Genomic DNA, 21,767 nt, shown 5'->3' with positions numbered 1-21,767 from the left:
CAGAACACATTATAGATATTTTCCTGGAATTTCCACAGTGATTCTCCTGATCTCCCTTCTTAGCTTCAGGGGACATCCCAAAAGAAATGGCGTTAACAGCTGTTTACATCATTTCTGCAAAGTTTCTCCCAATCTTCTGCTAGAATCACGCGGGAGATCAGGAAAACTCAGGAGAAATTGTACCCATTTGAACAGCAAGAACTACACTTCTGCTTTGAAAATTAGTAAGGAAATCCAGTACTGAGAGGATTAAGAATTACATGTGAAGGAGAGGAAATTGAATTGGGGATAATGGGTTAAAACGCCACATTTATGTTTGCAATCTTCTCCAGGTACAGAGGTAGAAACACAGTAAAAATATAGCAGTTCCACTTATACTGTTCCTCACAGTAGGGGCAGTGGCACTAGTTAGAATTTATAGTTAGTGACACAAAGCATTGGCAAAGCTTAGACTGATGCCAGCAGGATGATGTCAGGCACATTTGATTGTACCTTGTTAGCAGTCTGTTGCCAAGCAATCACAATGTTTTGGTTGGTGATTCTACAACCAGATGCAGGAGATGCTAAATTTTGTCTTTGGTCCCGAGCTGCGTGGGGAAACTGCACAATCCCCAGCATTCACTCCATGGAACACTACAATGCTAATCCAGAGCCACAATACTGGGTATTGCTCCACAGCTGACTCTGTACTGGATTCATTCTTGCATCAATATGACAGTGTCAATGAAATCAAAGAGAAGCCACGTGATCTTACTCACCTCATTCTTCTGATTGATGATGGCATCCTTCTCACTCAGGCTATTATTGTATTGCATCAATTTCATTTTCAAGCTGCTGGAACTGTCTTGCTTTGATGATATTTCACGATTCATATCGCTGATTTGTGACTAAAAGAGACCAGTAAGTTATAAAAAAAAGTTAGATCCAGTGCTCACAGCTGAATATTGAACCCTCTCTCTAGCAGGAACTTTCGCACATAACAGCACCAGTTAACTTCAGTGTTTGCTCATTTTTACAGTATGACAGATAGCCAAATTATTACTGTTCCTGGAAGCCCTAATAATTAGATGAACTTTTTTTTATTCCAATTTCTTTACACATTTCGATCCCCAGTCCTTTACCTGCATCAATCTACCTTCAAGCAAGAGCAGAGGACAGACTGGGCTGGATAATAATCATCAACAACCTGCATTTATATAGCACATTTAACAGAAAAATGTCCCAAAGCACTTCAGGGGTGTAATAAAAAAAAAATGGAATCTGAGCCAAAGAAGTAAATATTAGGAGGGGTGTCAAAAAGTTTGGTCAGAGGTATCTTAAAAGAGGAGAAAATTGTGGAGAGGCAGAGCAGTTTAGAGAGTGAATTTCAGAGTGTGGGGCTTTGGCTGCTGAAGGCAGGCTGCCTATGGTGGGGCGATGGTATAATGGTATGCAGGTTACACAAGAGTCAAAGGAATGGAGAGTTTGTGGTGGGGGCATTGTAGGACTGGAGGAGGTTATAGAGATAGGGAGGGATAACGCCATTAAGGGATTTAAACATAAGGTTGAGAATTTTCAATTTGAGGCACTTTGGGACTGGGAGACAATGTAGGTCAGTGAGACAGGGGTGATGGGTGAGCAGGACTTGGTGTGGTAGTTGACAAGCACAGAGGGGTCAGAAGTGTTTTTTTTTGAGGCAGCGGCTAATGATGGTGGTCTTGAAAGAAAAGGGCACAGCACCTGGGAAGAAGGAACCATTTACAATGTCAGATAACAGAGGCCAGGAGCGGAAGTTGGGTGGTCTGCACTTTAGTGGGAATGGGGTTAAGGAAGCAGGAGATGGGTCTCATGGACAAGAAATGTGTACTGAATATGTGTGTGCTATAAGATGCAAAGCTGAATATTCCAAAACACAGGCTGACTTTGCATTTTTAATAAGCTTCTCCCCAAATTTCCACTTCCTTGTGGCAGTGAGTTGAGTTGTAATTCATTATTAATTAAAAAAAAGTACATTTTTAAATGTACTTTCTGGTTTATTTTCCCTATTCCATATTAACTAAGGGCACAGTTATAATGACAAAAGTGGTAATATAAATCTGGAGTTGGGTCCTAATCTGACTGCAGAAGGGAATGGTGTGAGAACTCCTGGAGAAGTAAATTTAGAACTCCAGTGCAATATCAAACCAGTTTATAAAGTTACTCATGAATTTCTGTTGGACTTCCAAGGCATTTTATAATCTTAAGCAGAGTTTATTTAAATATATTGACCGTGGAATACTGGCTCACCAAAATTAGCAAGCAAATTAGATGTTTGCAGCATGGGTGGGAGAGGGGAGGAGAGATGAGAGACGAAGGGACATTAAAACCAATGTCTATTACCCCATGAAAAAGTAATCCATGTGAAACTGTTTTACAGACTTCATATCCGTTAAGTTGTCTAATACCAAACTTCATATACACAATATGATGTGATGTATAAACAGGTGTCATGGCACCATGATCAAGGAACAGTCCTGCTGCTCACAGTGCACTATGGAACACGTAATGCAATTCAGTAGCAAAGACTCTTTATAAAGCCTCAATTGAATTTATCTTTCTAAAAGTAAGTAATAAAGCTGGTATGTACAAGTGTTGTTCATTTTTATTCATAAATATAAACCATATTCACTGTTTACACAATTACTGTTAAAGGAATCAGCTATGCATTCATTGAATAGCTGCAGGCCTGCTCTAGCAGTTAGTGAGTGGCAGTAAATCTTCATTAACTCAATGAATGGAGTACAAAACATGTGTATGCTGAACCATTAAGAGTGAATCAGTTAATTGTTAAGTGAGAGTGAGTCATTCTGGTTGGCCAGTGAATTATATAACTGAAAAATAAAATCAAGGCCATTCATTGTGTTTTGTTGTTATGATCTGGAATGCACTGCCTGAAAGGGTGGTGGAAGCAAATTCAATAGTAACTTTCAAAAGTGAATTGGATATATACTTGAAAAGGAAAAATTTGCAGGGCTATGGGGAAAGAGCAGGGGAGTGGGACTAATTGGATAGCTCTATCAAAGAGCCGGCACAGACATGATGGGCCGAATGAACTCCTTTCTGTGCTGTAAGATTATATGATTAGTATTTACAATTTGTAACGTGAGCTTACAAAAAGCATAGTGATCATGCTATATTGTAAACAGTAACAGCAAGAGAAGAATTTCCGTACCCTCAAAGAACTGATCTCCTTATCCTTTTCTTCACGCAGCTTGTTGACCATTTCATAGTAATTATTTGAGATTTCCATACTAAATATCGAACTGGAGGATTGACTTGATGGGCTCTTGGACAGCTGTAAACAGCAAATATTGTAATCAGTGTTAAACAACAGTTGTCGGAATGGATTGTTCTGTGCCAATTCGACCAGATTCATTTAGTATCAAACATCTGAATTAACACGAGCCAGGCTTTATTCTTCTGCAATACATTTTGTGCATGTTACATGCATAGTTTAAAGTGATAATACTGCCACAGGAAGTGCTTGGCAAACGTTTTCGGTTTGTGTATGTATAACAAAAATGATATCTTCAACTCACTGATGTAATTCGTATCATTCATCCTGTGCCAGCAGACTCCATTTCAATCCGCCACATTGGGTTTATTTTCACCAGTTTTGCCAGTGACTTCTTACCTCTCCCCTTCAGCCTTGGCAAAGGCTGCCAATGGGTACAATGCATTTTGTGTTTTTCCAAATGCGGCAAGAACTTTTGGCCCCCCTATTTTGTCACTTGTCTTTAACTGTCCACAGCCCTTTAAATTTCACCTGAATTGCAATTTTCCAGACCCGCTGGGTTATCTCCCCGCACCGGAAGTCAACGGAAAAATAAAAATCGGGCGGAATGTAAAGTGGACGGTCGATTCGCTATCGCCCATTTTTTGCCCGGTGATAAAAGTTATACTGCCCCCCTTCTGGGCAGCTTTGTGCTCGATTCTGGCCATGCATGGTTAAACGGCATCCTTACTGCAAATTCTAGGCTCGTGTGCTTTTGTTACAAAAAAGATTAAGATATATTAAAGCAACATAGCTACATGAAATTTACAAATAACAACAATGTACCTGTGGCCGTTTCGGAAGCACTGTGGTTCCACTAACAGGCTGTTGCAATAATTCCTTAATTTTTAGTGAGACAAATAATCTTACTGAAGTTGCTAAACTGCAATACTAATCCATTAATGAAGGCCAGAGTTAATCATCGGATATCAGAGGATCAGGGAATACTGAATTTGTATTTTAAATAATGTTGTTTCAACATGAAATATTCTCCAATTTATTTTTTTTTTAAAACCATAAAAGGTACAGACAGAGACACCTGTAACAAGGGCTGACATCTCCAATTTGCCCTTAGGAATAACTCTGAGAGGTACCAAGAATCTCATTGATGGTGCAAAGGATGGGCTCCAGCATGTCCATTGATTTGCATGACTTTGGGCCATGCTAAGTTTTTGCACAAGAGATAGAGTTTTCCTGCAGGCTGTCAATAAAGCTCTCATATTCTAACATTGGGTAGATTTGGGTGGATCACTGCCAACAAAAAAACATTAAAAATATCAGAGCAGGAATAGACCATACAGCGCCTCGCGCCTGCTCCACCATTCAATAAGGGCTGATATTCGACCACAACTCCACTTTCCCACCCGATCCCCACATCCCTTGATTCCCCAGAGTCCAAAAATCTACCTATCTCAGCCTTGAATATACTCAATGACTCAACATCCACAGCCCTATGGGGTAGAGAATTCCAAAGATTCACAACCCTCTGAGTGAAGAAGTTCCTCCTCATCCCAGTCTTAAATGGCCCACCCCTTATCCCTCAACTATGTCCCCTAGTTCTAGACTCTCCAGCCATGGGAGCAGCCTCTCAGCATCTACCCTGTCAAGCCCCCTCAGAATCTTATATGTTTCAATGAGATCACCTCTTATTCTTCTAAAGTCCAGAGAGTATAGGCCCATTCTACTCAATCTCTCCTCATAGGAATCAATCTGGTGAACCTTTGTTGTACCACCTCTAAAGCAAGTATTTATTTCCTTAGATAAGGAGACCAAAACTGTACACAGTACTGCAGGTGTAGTCTCACCAAAGCCCTGTAATTTGTAGTAAGATTTCCCTACTCTTGTACTCCAACCCTCTTGCAATAAAGGCCATTATGCCATTTGCCTTCCTAATTGCTTGCTGTATCTGCATGGTAACTTTTTGTGTTTCTTGTGCGAGCAGACCCAAGTTTCTCTGAACACCAACGTTTAATAGTTAATAGTTTCTCACCATTTAAAAAATATTCAGTTTTTCTATTCTTCCTACCAAAGTGAATAACCTCACATTTCCCCACATTATAGCCCATCTGCCCCTTTTTTGCCCGCTCACTTAACCTGCGGACTCTTTGGGCAGAATGTTAACAGTGAAAAAGAGATGGGTTGGGGACGGGAGGGCATTGAAAATCACATCAATTTCAAACCTGCCCCCAACCGCCCATTTTCAGTTTTCACTGGGGCAGGACGAGGAGTGGGTGACCAACCCACTACCAGGAGGCGGGTTGGTCACTAAAACCTCTCAAGGAGGCTGTGGGCCTCCATTTTGAAAGGTTTTGCGATTTCAACCCCTGGGGGCGGGATTCCTGGGCCTTCTCCTTCACGTCATGCAAAAGGAGGCGAGAAGGTCCGAAACTGCAGGCAAGTGCCTTTCTGGCACAGCTTGTGGGCCCGGAGGAGCAGGAGTGCTTCCCCCAGGCCCCAACAAGCCTACCTGCAGTGATCCCCCAACAATCACGAACCCCTCCCCCGCTCGCACAAATGATCGTTGTCCCCCGATCACCCCCAACGGTTGAGGACCACCGCGATGACCCCCGATCCCTCCCCCCATGACTGACTCCTTCGATGACTGACTTCCCCCCCACCCACACCAGTGACCCCCATGCCCATTAATGCTCCCAGGTGCCCCCATGCCCATCAGTGTCTCCCAACCACCCCCATCCATACCAAGACTTATCTATTCATGTACTCTTCCTTGCTCCGCTCCCGTCCAACTGAGGCCAATCTGTCAATCAAGCCGGTCAGTCGGACGGCAAACCAATCAAAAAAAACATCCTTACATCAAAATCGTAAGGACGTCCGGGAAACCTGTACTTCCGGGTTTCCCGTCTGCAATTCGATCCCCCCGCCCCCTTCCTGCCTTGGGGTCAAAATCCTGGCCTTTGTGTCCTCCTCACAACTTACTTTCCCACCTAGCTTTGTATCATCAGCAAACTTGGATACATTACATTTGGTCCCTTCATCCAAGTCATTAATATAGATTGTAAACACATTAGTTACAGCCTGCCAACCTGAAAATGACCCGTTTATTCCTACTCTCTGTTTTCTGTCCGTTAACCAATCCTTTATCCATGCTAATTTATTACCCCCAACTCATGAGCCCTTATCTTGTGTAACAACCTTTTATGCGGCACCTTACCGAATGCCTTTTGAAAATCCAAATATACTACATCCACTGGTTCCCCTTTATCTACCTTGCTAGTTACATCCTCAAAAAACGGTCATAAATTTATCAAACACGTTTTCCCTTTCATAATACCATGTTAACTCTGCCTAATCATATTATGATTTTCTAAGTGGCCTGTTATCACTTCCTTAATAATGGATTTCAGCATTTTCCCGACGACTAATGTGAGGCTAACTGACTTGTGGTTCCCTGTTTTCTCTTTCCCTTCTTTCTTGAATACCAGGGTAACATTTGCTACCTTTCAATCTGCTGGGACCATTCTAGAATCTAGGAAATTTTGGAAGATCAAAACCAATGTATCCACTATCTCTGCAGCCACCTCTTTTAGAACCCTAGGGTGTAGGCCATCAGGTCCAAGGGATTTATCAGCTTTTATTCCAACTAGTTTCTCAAGTACTTTTACTTTACTAATTTTAATTACTTTAAGTTCCTCACTCTCATTAGCCCCTTTGTTCCCCACTATTTCTGGTATGCTTTTTGTGTCTTCTACTGTGAAGACAGATACAAAATATTTGTTTAACATCTCTGCCATTTCCTTATTCCCCATTATAATTTCTCCTGTCTCAGCCTCTAAGGGACCAACATTTACTTTTGATAGAGAACTAACCTCTCAGAAGATGGTGATGTCATCGACAGAGATCATTATTTCTGATAATGAAAAAGAAAGGGATCAAGTGTACTTTCCCAAGAGCCTCTTGTGTGGGGTGTCACAAATTGGTATTTTAAGCTGTGTTTTTGGTTCAACAGCTCATTAAATGCACCACAAAAGGTCACCTTCTCAATGGGGCGGAGTATCATATAATATTGAAAGTTTAACCAGTTTTCAGTGGTTATCACATTAAATACACTGATAAATTTTAATGAGACACGGCAGTATTCCTTAGAAGTTTAATTGTTTTTAACATGTAAAATTAATTGCGTTGCTCATGATCTTCAATTCTTTGTTTAAATGAGCTCTACAACAGAGATTTACCAATTGATTCTCCTCTTCTGAATTGATAGAATCCTCAATCCATTGTAATCCCAATGCCTTATGTTCTTCAGGATTTGAGTACACCGAGTAGAGTAGTCTAAAAAAGGGACCAATATACTCCAAAAATGACCTTGATTTATATTTGACCTTTAATTCAGAAACAGACTGAGGGGAGGGGAGCATTCAGTAGGTTCTCATATTCTCCAGACAGCAGGATATAATGCATTTACAGACAAACTGTACCATCAAACAATGTATAGAATGTATAGCACAGAAACAGACCATTCGGCCCAACTGGTCTATGCCGGTGTTTATGCTCCACATGAGTCTCCTCTCTCCCTACTTCATCTAACCCTATCAGTATATCCTTCTATTCCTTTCTCCCTCATGTGTTTATCTAACTTCCCTTTAAATGCGTTTATGCTAGTCGCCACAACTACTCTTTGTGGTAGCGAATTCCACATTCTGTGGGTAAAGAATTCCCTATTAGATTTATTTTGACTATCTTATACTTATGGCCCCCAGTTCTGGTCTCCCCCGCAAGTGGAAACATCTTCTCCATGTCTACCCTATCAATCCCTTTCATAATCTTAAAGACCTCTATCAGATCACCCCTCAGTCTGCTCTTTTCCAGAGAAAAAAGCCCCAGCCTGCTCAATCTTTCCTGATACATATATAACCGCTCAGTTCTGCTATCATCCTAGTAAATCTTTTTTGCACCTTCTCCAGTGCCTCCATATCCTTTTTATAACCAGAATGGCTCACAGTACTCTAAGTGTGATCTAACCAAGATTCTATACAGGTTTAACATAACTACTCTGCTGTTGAATTCTATCCTTTTAGAAATGAACCCCAGTGCTTGGTTTGCTTTTTTAATGGCCTTATTAACCTGCATCACTAGTTTTAATGACTTGTGTATCTGTACCCCCAGATCCCTCTGCTCCTCTACCCCATTTAGACTCTTATTTTCCAAGGAGTATGTGGCCTCCTTATTCTTCCTACCAAAATTTAATACCTCACACTTAGCTATACTGAAATTCATTTGCCAATTACATGCCGATTCTGCAAGTTTATTAATGTCTTCCTGTATTTTGTCGCAGTCCTCCTCAGTATTAACTATATCCCCCAATTTAGTGTCATCTGCAAATTTTGAAATTGTATTTCCGATTCCCAAGTCTAAATCGTTTATGTAAAAGGTGAACAACAGTGGTCCCAGCACTGATTCTTGTGGAACACCACTTCCCATCTTTTGCTATTCTGAGTAACTACCTTTAACCCATACTGTCTGTTTTCAGTTTTGTAGCCAGCTTGCTATCCAGTCTGCGACCTATCCTTTGACTTCACATGCTTTAACCTTAGTCATGGGTCTACTATACAGTAGTACCTTATCGATGGCCTTTTGAAAATCCAAATATATTATATCTACTGCATTACTTTTGCCTACCCTTTCTATTACTTCTTCAAAGAATTTAATAGGGTTGGCTAAGCACGACCTTCCCTTTTGAAATCCATGCTGATTATTCTTTATGATATTTTTGGTTTCTAGATGTTTTTCTATTACATCTTGAATACTTTGTGTCTGTCTTCACAAAAGAGGGGGACGTGCAGACATTGTAGTTAAGGAGGAGTGTGAAATATTGGATGGGATAAACATAGTGAGAGAGGAAATATTAAGAGGTTTAGCATCCTTGAAAGGAGATAAATCACTAGGCCCAGATGAGATGTATCCCAGGCTGTTAGAAGAAGCAAAGGAGGAAATAGCATAGGCTCTGACCATCATTTTCCAATCTCTCTGGCTACAGGTATGGTACTGGAGGACTGCTAACATTATACCATTGTTCAAAAAGGGAGAAAGGGATAGACCAAGTAATTACAGGCCAGTCAGCCTAACCTCGGTGGTGGGCAAATTATTGGAAACAATTCTGAGGGACAGTATTAGTCATCATGTAGAAAGGCACAGATTGATCAAGGACAGTCAGCAATGGATTTGTTAAGGGAAGGTCATGTCTGACTAACTTGATTGAATTTTTTGAGGAGGTAACAAGGCTTTTGACAAGGTCCCACATGGCAGACTGGTCAGAAAAGTAAAAGCCCATAGGATCCAAGGGAAAGTGGCAAGTTGGATCCAGAATTGGCTCAGTGGCAGGAAGCAAAGGGTTATGGTCGACGGGTGTTTCTGTGACTAGAAGGCTGTTCCACAGGGCTCGGTACTAGGTCCCTTGCTTTTTGAAGTATATATCAATGATTTAGACTTAAATGTAGGGGGCATGATTAAGAAGTTTGTAGATGAAACAAAAGTTGGCCGTGTGGTTTATAGTGAGGAAGAAAGCTGTAGACTGCAGGAAGATATCAACGGACTGGTCAGGTGGGCAGAAAAATGGCAAATGGAATTCAATCCAGAGAAGTGAGGTAATGCATTTGGGGAGGGCAAACAAGGCAAGGGAATACACAATAAATGGTAGAATACTGAGAAGCGTAAAGGAACAGAGGGACCTTGGAGTACATATCCACAGATCCCTGAAGGTAGCAGGACAGATAGATAAGGTGGTTAAGAAGGCATACGGGATACTTTCCTTTATTAGCCCAGGCATAGAATGTAAGAACAGGGAGGTTAAGCTAGAACTGTATAAAACACTAGTTAGGCCACAGCTTGAGTACTGTGTACAGTTCTGGTCTCCACATTACTGGAAAGATGTGATTGCACGAGAGAGGGTACACAGGAGATTTACGAGGATGTTGCCAGGACTGGAGAATTTTAGCTGTGAGGAAAGATTGGATAGGCTGGGGTTGTTTTCTTTGGAACAGAGGAAGCTGAGGGGTGATTTAATTGAGGTGTATAAAATTATGAGGGGCCTAGATAGAGTGGATAGGAAGGACCGATTTCTCTTAGCAGAGGAGTCAATAACCAGGGGGCATAGATTTAAAGTAATTGGTAGAACGATTAGAGGGGAGTTGAGGAGAAATTTTTTCACCCAGAGGGTGGTGGGGGTCTGGAACTCACTGCCTGAAAGGGTGGCGGAGGCAGAAACCCTCATCACATTTAAAAAGTACTTGAAGTGCCGCAACCTACAGGGCTATGGACCAAGAGCTGGAAAGTGGAATTAGGCTGGATGGCTCTTTTTCGGCTAGCATAGACACGATGGGCCGAACGGCCACCTTCTGTGCTGTAAATTTCTATGATTCTATGAGTAAGAATTCTATTATCTTTCCTACCACCGACGTTAAGCTAATTGGTCTATAGTTCCCTGGACTGGTTCTATCTCCCTTTTTAAATATAGGAATTACATTAGCTGTCTCCGCCAGTCCTCTGGCACTATTACCTTTTCTAATAAATTTTTATATATATGTAACAGTGCCTCTACTAACTCTTCCCTAACTTCTTTTAATATGCGTGGGTGAAATCCATCCGGACCAGGGATTTTATCCTCTCTAAGTTTGATTAGTTTATTATCTCTCCCCTTTCCATCTTAAATGTCTTTATATCTTTTTTGATCTCTTCTTCTAATGTCATGCCCACCATGTTAGTCTCCCTGGTGAATAATGAGGCAAAGTAATTATTTAATATTTCTGCCAATTCGCTATCATTACCTGTGAGTTTATCATGTGCATCCCTTACTGGCCCGATCTCTATCCTCATTTTTCTTTTGTTATTTACGTATCTGTAGAATACTTTACTATTTCTTTTTATATTCCTTGATAATTTAATTTTGTAGTTTCTCTTTGCCATCCTAATTGCTTTTTTGGCTTCTTTCCTTACCCTTTCGTATTCCCTTTTGTCATCCTCTCTTTTGTTGTCTATGCACTTAGTGCATGCCTTTTTCTTTAGTTTCAATTTTGCCCTTATCTCTTTATTCATCCATGGTGTATCATTACTGGCTAGTTTGTTCTTGCTTTTTAGTGGGATATATTTCTCCTTGACTCTATTGATCACCATTTTAATTTTTTCCCACTGCTGTTCTATTTCTGTGTTTATCAGTAATCTACTTGTGTTAGGGATTCAGGGAATTTCTGTCAGGAAACCCAGTAAATGTTAAGATAGGCCTGTACATGGTCCAAACAGCTCAGAAAGAAAACATTTTGTTATAGAACCAGAAGAGATACAAGCACATTTCCAACGGTTAAGAGGATAACAACATATACTGAAGCAGGACTTTTCAAATGTTTTTAATCTAGATTATTTTAACAAGTTCTCTTTCACACATGGCCATTCTCCTGAATTAATGTTAAACAGGTATTGAAATGGACATGTAGAAAGGAAATCCTGTTAAAGTGGAAGAAAGTCTATTCTGCTCCAATTTTTGAATAGGTTTCATTCTCTCAATTTTACTTGAAAAATATTTAAATGCTTAGATATGTGGAAGGGATAGTGTCTGTTACTTACCTGTTGTCGGAGTGCCTCATTTTCTTGTTCCAGAGCTCGCTTGCTGTATTCCAACTCTTTCACACGGAACTCCTTATCAGCCTCGGAGTTCTTCAGAGTTAAGATCAAATCCTCAAGAGATCGGTTACTTGAACCGCTCTCCTTAATGGTACTCTAAACCAAAACACCAAAAAAAGACAAGCTAAGAGAGTATACCCTTTACTTGTCCTTTTGCCCCATCTATCCCCTCCCCCACACTGTTTCATAATACTGACACAATATGCTCATTTAACAAACACTGCATGAATTATTAAACTGTACACTATGCTATGTTAATGCAGCTGCAGTATTCTTCATGTGAAAATTGTCAGCTTGACTGTTATTGTATAACACCACTAAGTGCTCAGCATTCTTTTCACCAAAAGATGTCAAGAGAAAAAAAAAGTGATTTTCACTGCTCAGTTCATTTATTGACTAATAAATGAACAGATAATGAGGTATGATGTTTCATGGCACGGATGGAGAGGAAGATACAGCACTTATGATCCCAACCATTACAACGTAACAGCAATATTATGCTATTTTCTAGATAACACTGCCATTCTGCCTCTAGGTATACAGGATGAAGAGATAGTATTTTACAAGTCAATAAGATACAGGGGTTGAGATGTCATATGAGCCAAAAATTGTGTAACTGCTAGGAATAGCAGATTCTGTTTAATATATAGAAAAGTCTGTTACTGATGCCCCTACCAGCAAAAAAAGAAATGAAATATAGAAAGTAATCACTATGGGGGTCAAAATTATATTGTGCGATATTGGCAACAAATACGTTAACACACTTGTATGAAATTCTGCAGTCTGCTATTTTCATGGGTCAACACCTTTGTTAAAATAGCAGGTAGATGTTGACAAATGTGTTACCAGTATCACAAAGTGATTTTAACCCCCATTGTGATTACTTTCGGTATTCTATTTCCTTTTTCTTTACTGGTATGGGCATCAATGACAGATGTGTGCAATTGAACCGTATGAATTGATAAACAGCGATATTATACTTGATTTCACAGCTATAACTTTCTGAAATACGTCATTGCCTCAGTTGTCTGAAACGTGATGAAAATGATACAGAACACTTCTGGCTCCCCAAATAACAAAGGTTTTCAAAGACTTTTTAAGCGAGCGGATTAGACTATAAAAAGGGAATGATTCGGGGCCTAAAAAATGAATATCCTCATGAGAAGGTTCCTGATTAGTCATCAGCTGCTGTTGCTGAGTGTCCCCTGCTTTACTTAATAACATAAGAACTGAGTGCACTAGTCACAATCACTGTGGTACTGCTCTACCTGCAACTGACGGTTGTTCTCTCGCACAGACTCCAAGAGCTGCAAGTATTCTGCCAGCTGCTGAGATTTAAAACCCAGGTCTCTTTCCAGCATCTCCTTGTCTATTGTAAGTTTCTGTGGAAATATAAAAGGTAAACATTCCCTCAAATTAAAAAATGTCATATTTGTAGTTCTGCTCATCAGTTGACACCATAATGTCAATTTGTTTTAATAGCTTAAAAATATTTTCCAGCTGCAACATTAAGGTAGCATAATTTACTACAAATAAATAAATATATATATATATATATATATATATATATATATAACATATGATGCTGCCTGCAAAATCTAAATAACTTGAAATTAGCAATAGGTCTCTCCAGTTGTCAGATTCAACTCCACAATTTGTGCCTCAAATTGTTTGTATAAAATGTCCATTACTAAACAAAAGCAGAGCAATCTGACACATTAATATTCAAACTGAATGCTGACCTCGCTTTCTCCAACAGAAAACAGCATGGTTTCAACCAACCCCCCTATCTGAAGAGAAAAGTAATGGCACAAGACAAAGAGTATTTCAGAATTTGTGATCCAAGACCTGAAGATATTTATGGATCATGTGACAAGACTAGCAGTGGGGAGATGTAGGAATATTCACTCTCCATAGCAGTATAATATGTTCAAATATTTCTACAAGCATCCCTGTGCTATTAAACCAGTGTATCCGATTACTTCTATGGGTCCCTGCACCATTATGCTGGTACAACGAAGAGTTGCTGTGATGGGGATGGAGTAATTTTTTTTTAAACTTACTCTTGTGAATTGCAAAGATACAGTTTGTGCTAAACTGCTTGCTTTCTGAATTTCTCAAATTGGATCCAATATGAGGTTAGACAGATGAGGCTTTTCATGTCATTTGTTATCCTGTCTCCTTATTCCATGCAACTTTATTTTGCTTTAGACTCAAACCTGGCAGTTCTCCCAACGGCTCAGTTGATAAGTGCACGATATAACTGGCAGTGGGAATCGGGAGGGTGGGTGGCAAGGCGAGCGCCAAACCCCCCCGACCTCAGCAGCATGAGACCTGAGCGATTTTAACGCCTGGGCCTTATTTTGCATGCCGGTCAGCTGCCTGTCCAAAATGGATGGGAAGCACCAGCTGGCCGGTGGGCAAGAGCAGGCTCGAGGGCAGCAGGACCCTGCTGGCTGGCACCGTTGCAGGGAGTGGGTTTTGGGAAGGTCTGACAGGAGGAATTGAGGTTGGGGGGGTGGGGGGAGCCCCAGGCAGGGGAGGCACTCCTGCTCCTCCTGGCCCCACAACGAAAGTTCACAAAATACTAAATCTTACCTGTTTGGGCCTCGTCTGGCTCTGGCTCTTCCCGTCAGGTGAAGACATCAGGAAGGCCACAAGGGCCACCAGTTAAAATTGCAGGCGGGGCCTGATGATATCATCAAACTCTGATCTGCATATTTAAAGAAGGACACTGCCAGCTTCAGGCAGGTGGGTAGGGTTAAAATCACCCCTATGATGAAAATCGCACTGAGTCATACAGGATAGCTTATCCTGGGTTTGACCTCTAGTTTGTGCTGAATTAGCTGATGCTGCAATTGGCCTTAGGGTCCCTGGCCAATGGAGAAGGGGAAAAAAGCAAGGGTTTCTATTGCTGATCTCTATCCAGATACCTATCCTGGAAAGTGAGGTGAAGTCAAGGCTGGGTTGGCTGTTATGACCCTCTGGTCAAATAGCCTGCCAACTTTCATTATCTTGGCTCACACATGAAGAATGTGGATTTTGTTGAGGTATGGAAGGCTTTTCTGATGCCTGGAGGGCCATACTCTAGTACGAGTCAGTCCCTTCAGAGGAGGTGGTAAAAAAGAGATTCAAGTTTGAAGAAAAAAAATTACATTTAAATATCAAATATAATGCTGCTTTTTTTGAAATAGTGGAACAATTTGTTTCTAAAAGAATTTATACAGATTGGTACTTTTATAGTTCCCTCAATATTCAGTTCAAACATGACTATATATTTAATACACAACCTCTAATGTCTTACTTTCTTTGAGCTCAAATTTGTTAATATAGTACAAACATATTCATAATATAGTTGAGATTTGTAACCACAAATACTCAATGGGTTTAATTTTGACATATACAGGCCAACAACTTATAGTGATCATCCTCAATGTTAGGTGCACTTAAGCAAACAGTTAAGATTTAAGAAATAAATATTTCATTCCAAACACTGAATTGTTGCAAACCCTTGAACATACATTCAGGTCATCTTGCAGATGGAGCAGGTCTTCGCGTAGGCTGTTGAATGTGGCCAAGAGTAGCCGTAAGGACTTGTCCACAGTAATTCTTGTCTTTAAAAAAAATACACAAAAACGTCAGTTCAGCCATCTGTAATATTTTATGACCGAGATACAGGTTTCTTCAAGCCTAGTCACTGAACTGAAAACATCACAACTGCAGAAACCTGACAACTAACCTCGAAACAACCAATGGTAGATGTGGCAGTTTTTGTCCTATGGCTGCTCAGTAGCTAACAGAGCATAGTGACAACTGTACCGATTAACACACTGAAAGCAGTGCTAATGGATTTTCTGTAAAAATTAATAATTTACGATACTAATTATCTTCCTTTAACCTATTGCTGCAAGACAACAGTGATGATTGTTTGGAAGCTGTCTCTGTGAAATATTGACTGTTGACCTGTAATGATGATAATGTAAAATTAGCACCACTTTCAAGGGGAGAGCAAAGAACTACCTTTTCTAAAAAGTCTTCCAGCTAGGCTCTCCCACTGGCTCTGAGTTTATCCAGCAATTAGCTGAGTCATACAGACCAGCAAAGTCCCAAATTCAATCTCCAGCCTGTGATGAGTTAACTGATCTCAGCCAGGACAGTGGCTGGAGCACTATGATTGACCTTTACACTCTTGGAACAGAGCGGTAGAAATCGGCCATGGTTCTTGCTCCTATCCACTGAACAGTTCTAGAAATGTTCGTGTGAATGTCAGATGAAGAAAGGATCAAGCTTGGCCAGGATACATGATATAGTTGAATAACCTGCTACCACATGAATAATGACCACTTGGAGGAAACACAGGAGAAAAGGAGTCAATGCCTTGAGAAGGGCAGAAGAAGAGTAGGTAGAAAATTGACTGTAAATGGAAGAGGAAATAAACTTCATATTCAACTGCATTCCAGTAATGTGGAGAATTTGTGATTTGTTATTACTTTCTTCAAATGTTTGATCTATTTGCATGGGATCTTTTCAAACATTTCGCATGAGCTAGTCAAGAACCAATTAATTCTGTTGGTTTATTTATTTACGTACTGGATTGTGCTGCACCAGATACCTTCTGTCCAGCATCCACATCTGGCCCAGATGACAATCTCTAAGAGCTGCTTAGTGACTGGTCTTGTTGCTGGTGTCAGCAAACTGGCTACTTTTAAAGAAGAATGACATGAAATGATGGGTTCCTTGGGAAAAGGGAGTGTTGTTAGGGGAAGCAGATTAAAGCTGTGAAGATAGCCAACCAGTTAGGAGTTTCAAATGATTATGTGTCACAGAACCCAGCTTGTGGAGCAGAAGGGAGAGCTTTTTACATTGAAAGAACTCCCTTTTACAGTAATGATCCTGTTTCAGTACATATACAAATGGAAGCTATCAGGTACTGTAAAATAAGTACCAGTGAGTGAAGAATTCTCAGGGTGGAATTTCCTGGGTATTTGCACCTAGAGACATGTGTGATTGGGGTGTAAAACAAATACTCGCCGTAAAAGATCAAGGAAACTTGAGTGCAAGTGTGTTATGCGCATAAGTATATCATGTCAAAACTTCCTTGCTCTTTTACACCCATCTATCGATCCCTGCCCCTAAACACATCTTCGCTCATTATAATGGCTCTGTCCCTAGGCTAAAGAGCTGTGCATGAAAATTTCCTGGCATTACACTGATTTTAAACGGGTGTAAAATTAAGCTCCGAATTTTAGGTGCAGCAGGACAGTCATTTTTCTGGTATTTTGTGATGTTTTAAAAAAAAATTATCCTCCAAGATCCACACTGTAGTTTCCACTGCTTTGAGTGCCTTTCTATGAGGTGACCACCAAAAAAGATTCCTGTGGCGCAGCACTGTGTTGTGGAGCTGCAAGTGGCGGAAGTGCATGCCTTGCCTGGCGAGGCTGGTGATGTTGCTTGTCCTCGGATGTAGTGGTGAATGCAGCCATGATGCTCCCATCCTGATGATGTGAGTTTGAGGGGGTCTGAAAAGTTGTTAAATATGTGTGAACAGAAGAATTGAGTGGAAAGTTAGAATTTTCAGTGAAAAACACAAAGATCTTGCAGCCATGCTGTGGGAAACACTCCATGTTCTACCAGATGTGTTTCAGCCAGCAGCCAGTTGGACAGATGGGGAGAAAAGGTGAGTTCTTGCTGCAGGGCACTCAGTTCTTTCACACAAACTTTTGGCTGCGAGATCTTTGTGTTTTCACTGAAAATTCTAACTTTCCACTCACAATTCTTCTGTTCACACATATTTAACAACTTTTCGGACCCCCTCAAACTCACATCATCAGGATGGGAGCATCATGGCTGCATTCACCACTACATCCGAGGACGAGCAACATCACCAGCCTCGCCAGGCAAGGCATGCACTTCCGCCACTTGCAGCTCCACAACACAGTGCTGCGCCACAGGCACTTGCACAAAAGCACAGAGGGCAACAACAGAGAGAGCGACGTCGCAGAAGGCACTACCCTCGCCATAGGGTCTACAGACTGAGGCTCAGCTTCCTGGACCTCTCTGAGGAGCAGTGCATATGGAGGCTCAGAGTGAATCGTCAGCTGGACGCAGACATCTGCAGCCTCCTTCATACCGAGCTGCTCCTGGCTGTTCATCTCATTACCCATCGCTGTTGAAGTCACCACTGCCCTCAATTTCTTCGCCTCCGGATCATTCCAAGGTGCCACCGGAGACATCGCCGTGGTCTCTCAGTCATCTGCACACGTGCATAAGGCAGGTCACCAACGGCTTGTTTCAGAGAGCCTCACAGTACGTCAACTTCCCCATGGACGACCTCAGCCAGACAGAGAGGGCAGTGGGATTCCACTCTGTGGCTGGCTTCCCACGGGTGCAGGATGTAATCGATTGCACCCATATAGCAATACGAGCACCTCCACAAGAGCCAGGACTGTTCATCAACACAAAGGGGTATCACTCCATCGACACTCAGCTCGTTTGTGACCACCAAAAAAGATTCCTTCACGTGTGCGCCAGATTCCCTGGCAGCTGCCATGATTCCTTCATTCTGAGGGAATTCAACATCCCGCCCCTCTTCCACGCACCGAACACCCTTAAGGGCTGGCTACTCGGCGACAAGGGATACCCCATGACACCTCTGAGGAACCCCATCACTGAGCAACAGCGTCAGTATAACGATAGCCACATTGCCACTAGGTCTACAATTGAGCATGCTATAGGGCTGCTCAAGATGAGATTTAGTTGCCTTGATCATTCTGGGGGAGCACTTCAATACGCACCAGGCAGAGTGGGACGCATTACAATAGTGTGTTGTGCCCTGCACAACATGGCACAACAGAGGGGTGCCACTTGAGGACTCCCCATCCACACTGAAGAGGAGGAGGTGGAACCCATGGGCAGAGCAGCGGCTCACATGGCTGCTCGTGAGGCCAGGGAATCACTGATACGTGAACAGTTCTCCTAACATCAGAAAGTATGAACAGTCCAGTTCTCAGACCACCTGGAAAAAGCAGCACCCACACCAGGTCGCCCACCCCTCCCTGCACAAAACAGTCCTGCAACTACATATACACCCGCTGTAAAGTGACCCAATGGGTGGCATCAAGTGTCGCCATTCATGGAGAACCTCATGAAAGGGCCCTATCACAAAAGCCAGTCAAGAATGGGCAAGATGTGGCAATAGTGGTGACAATCAGAACATTTAATGTGACTTAAACAAAAAGCAAATATAAATAGAAAAACATGACCATCGGTCAAACACCCTTGTGCATACCCTTCGTGCTCACAAAACCTTCACCCTTCTCTCCCAACTACTTCTACGTGGTGCAACCCCTGTGGCTGCAGCAGAGGTAGTGGCAGGTTGCTCATGTTTATGCCCTGACTGCTTAGATGCTTTGGGCCTACGCCCTCTGGGTTTCGGAGCCCGTGAGGGGCCCGCCAAAGACTGCTCCACCTGCAGGGGCAGACTCGGCCACCTGGAGAGGAGGCAGCATTGCGGGTACTGGTTGAGAGGGGGGCAACGGGTGAGACGTGGGAGCGCTTTGAGAGGTGTCCCCACTTCCATGTCCCTTTTTGGCATCAACCCGCCCCTGGGCACATCACTCCTATCACTCTGCTGGACAGCAGTTTGGAGGACATGTGTGATGCCTTGTTAGGCCAGTGCTAGTGCATCTGTCTGTCTGTCTAAGTCGGCAGAATGTTGTTCACCCTGAGTCCAAATAGCCATTGTCAGGGCCTCAACGGACTCATTTGTGAGCCGTGCTTGAAGCTCAATGGAGGCTAGCCTTTTCTCCATCGCAGACATTCCCGCACCTGTGACACTATCTCAGACAGTTGTTCACGTACCTGTGACGGTATCTCAGAGATTCCCTCCCATACCTGTGCCACCATTCCACTCATACAGGAGTTGGACTCCTCCATCCTCTGCGCTATTGTGGAGAGTGCGCATGGCACCTGTTCCAGTACCTCGCAAATGTGCTGCTGTCCCTCGATCATTCTCTTTTAAAGGATGGCCCTCGGGGTTCAGCATCTGCGTCCAACTGAGCAGAGCCTGGACAGGACTGCTCCCATTGACGCGGACTCTCCACAGCTTCCCCTGCCACCAGTGTCTGCTCGTGCTCACTTGTGTGTGGTAATTCACCTGGTGCCAACTCAACTAACTGAGTACTAGAACCAACCGAGGTATGAATATCTGCGCTGGTGGATGGCTCACTAAGATATGAAGGTGCGCCCTCAGAGGCCGGCATGTCCTCCGAGGAATTGCCCTCTGCCATCACAGTGGTCGCTGAAGGCCCTGTAAGATAACAGAAGGCGATATTAAGCATCATCACAGATGTGTCATGTTGCGATGAGCATACTGAGGTGTTGAAGATGGCAAGCATTGTTAACATCAATTTATTTTGTGTGTGATGAATGTTAAAGTTGTGTCAGCAGATGTTTCTGGGGTGCCCGTCTCGGTGTCCCCAACGGACAGGCACTCGAGGGTGCGGCTAAGCTCCAACGCCGCCTGCGCGCGTCTGTGAGGACCACTACTTGTTGTGGCCCCCCTCCAGTCCTCGCCCTCTCACGTGCATTTTGCGCTCTCTTCTCCTAGAAGGGGAGAAAGAACAGATGTGCGAGTGAGTGATGGTGAAGTGGCCAACCGATGAATGCATTGGTTTGGGTGTGGCTGACCGTGAAAGAGGTGCATCAGAGGGTGAGTATGAGTTAGAGCCATCACATTGGATGAGGATTAGGGTGAGTGGTAGTGGTGGGGTGACTAATGGGGAGGTGAGGAAGTGCTGAGGAAGTGCAGGTAAGTTGAGGATGAGCCTTAAATGGGTGTGAGGAGTGATGTGATGGAGTCGTCTTGGCAGTGCAGAATGAGTTGGGGGTGTGGGGGGTGTGATGTGGAATACGGAATGCAGGAGAATCAGTACGTGTACTCTCTTTTCCTGACCTAGTTAGGTTATTGAAGCGCTTCCTGCACTGGATCCAGGGATACGTTGCTGCTGCTAGTCAGGCCTTCTTGGTGGCAGAGGCAGGGCACTTCCTCCCGTCCGCAGGGTAAAACACTTCCCTCCTCCTCCTCACCCCATCCAGTAGCACCTGGAGTGAGACATCGTTGAACCTTGGAGCAGTCTTGCCTCTGTGCTGCTCCATTGGATCTTTGCTCCAGCAAAAACCTTTGGTGCAATGGCCCTTTAAATAGAGCTCCTCCAGCTGACCGTCTGTGATGCGGGTGCGCAGTCTGCCCACTGCGCAGCTTTCCGACGGCAAACCCGGAAGCCACATTAAGTGGCACCAATTCAATTGCGATCGCGTGGGACAGGTCATTTTTTTATTGGTCTGGTTACTCACGCGCCCATTCAACCCTCCGCTGCCATCCCGCCTCCCTTCTGATATCAGGGCCATGGTATAAAGGTCATAATGAAATGGGAAATCCACACTTATCAGTAGAATGGCTGCTATTATGGTAACTGGATTTTTCCTTCAAGTACAATGACTATTCCAGTGTTATCCTCCCCCATGGCTACGTCAGCTTTACCTGCAAGAGATAGCGTAAGTGTTGTTTTGTCAATTCAGATACGCCTTTTGGTATCAAAGATTCAACATTTTCACTGGTACCCTGGAAAATAAAACACATTCTCTTTAGGGCTTGATACATTTTTTAAACACATTTACATTCTAAATCAATCAAAAAGATCTCCACAAAAGTTCTGCTTGAAAATATCTGACCAATAACGTAATTATTCGGCACCTAAAATCCCTATAAGTGAATATGGGCACTGGCAAACAGTGGCATTGTGAAAAGAAGATGAAAAACAAAAATCATGACTCCATCATCTTC

General features: G+C 42.6%; 1 protein-coding gene across 3 annotated transcripts in view; it reads right to left on the bottom strand.

Moving 5' to 3' along the window:
• pof1b (POF1B actin binding protein) overlaps positions 1-21,767 on the bottom strand; it is a 95,221-nt gene that overhangs the window by 8,057 nt on the left and 65,397 nt on the right. For all 3 annotated transcript variants that reach the window (XM_067996901.1, XM_067996900.1, XM_067996902.1), the window contains 6 exons: positions 21,465-21,545; positions 15,445-15,537; positions 13,192-13,305; positions 11,867-12,019; positions 3,191-3,313; positions 759-887 (listed from right to left, as the gene is read on the bottom strand). In XM_067996901.1, coding sequence (XP_067853002.1) covers positions 759-887; positions 3,191-3,313; positions 11,867-12,019; positions 13,192-13,305; positions 15,445-15,537; positions 21,465-21,545 — 693 coding nt within the window. The remainder of the gene's footprint in view (positions 1-758; positions 888-3,190; positions 3,314-11,866; positions 12,020-13,191; positions 13,306-15,444; positions 15,538-21,464; positions 21,546-21,767) is intronic.

The sequence above is a fragment of the Heptranchias perlo genome, chromosome 15 (genome assembly GCF_035084215.1).
Source record: "Heptranchias perlo isolate sHepPer1 chromosome 15, sHepPer1.hap1, whole genome shotgun sequence".
NCBI lineage: Eukaryota > Metazoa > Chordata > Chondrichthyes > Hexanchiformes > Hexanchidae > Heptranchias > Heptranchias perlo.
The sequence above is the reverse complement of the archived record's forward strand: the minus strand, read 5'-3'. Positions and strand labels throughout refer to the sequence as shown.